Consider the following 519-nt stretch of genomic DNA (forward strand, 5'->3'; position numbering starts at 1 on the left):
TGGAAAATAAAGAGCCCGAAGAAACATTCACGTCGATTTGACGCGTGCCGTCCAAAGGACTCACCAGCACCACCAAACCCTGCGCAAACCCTAAACCCTAAACCCTAAACCCTAAACCCTAAACCCTAAACCCTAAACCCTAAACCTTGGGCCCTCCATGCTGCAGAACAATCAAGGCTCGTACTTCTTGCCCTGGCAGGGCGTGACGGGCCCGCTGAAGTGTTCGAGATGCCTGCCGCTAAACACTAACTCTAAACCCTAAACCCTAAACCCTAAACCCTAAACCCTAAACCCTAAACCCTAAACCCTACTTTGTCCTCGCAGCCGTGGCAGGGCGTGAAGGTCCCGTCGAAGCTGCTGGCAATTCCTGCTGCTCCTTGTCTGTTTGTAATTGCGTCCATGAAGGCTCTGTGTGCAATTGGCTTCAGTTCGGCCACGTCTTCGGTGGGGGCCTTCAGAGTTGCTTCTGCAGCAGCAGCAGCAGCAGCAGCAGCAGCAGCAGCAGCAGCAGCGGCCGCG

General features: G+C 54.7%; 1 protein-coding gene across 1 annotated transcript in view; it reads right to left on the minus strand.

Annotated features, from left to right (window-relative positions):
* The window catches only part of ETH_00043430 (uncharacterized protein), a gene marked incomplete at both ends in the record, with an annotated part of 2488 nt that overhangs the window by 653 nt on the left and 1316 nt on the right, over positions 1–519 (minus strand). The window contains 2 exons of the mRNA XM_013375519.1: positions 1–79; positions 312–517. Coding sequence (XP_013230973.1) covers positions 1–79; positions 312–517 — 285 coding nt within the window. The remainder of the gene's footprint in view (positions 80–311; positions 518–519) is intronic.

The sequence above is a fragment of the Eimeria tenella genome, genomic scaffold (assembly GCF_000499545.2).
Source record: "Eimeria tenella Houghton genomic scaffold, Eth_scaff2836, whole genome shotgun sequence".
Classification (NCBI taxonomy): Eukaryota; Apicomplexa; class Conoidasida; order Eucoccidiorida; family Eimeriidae; genus Eimeria; species Eimeria tenella.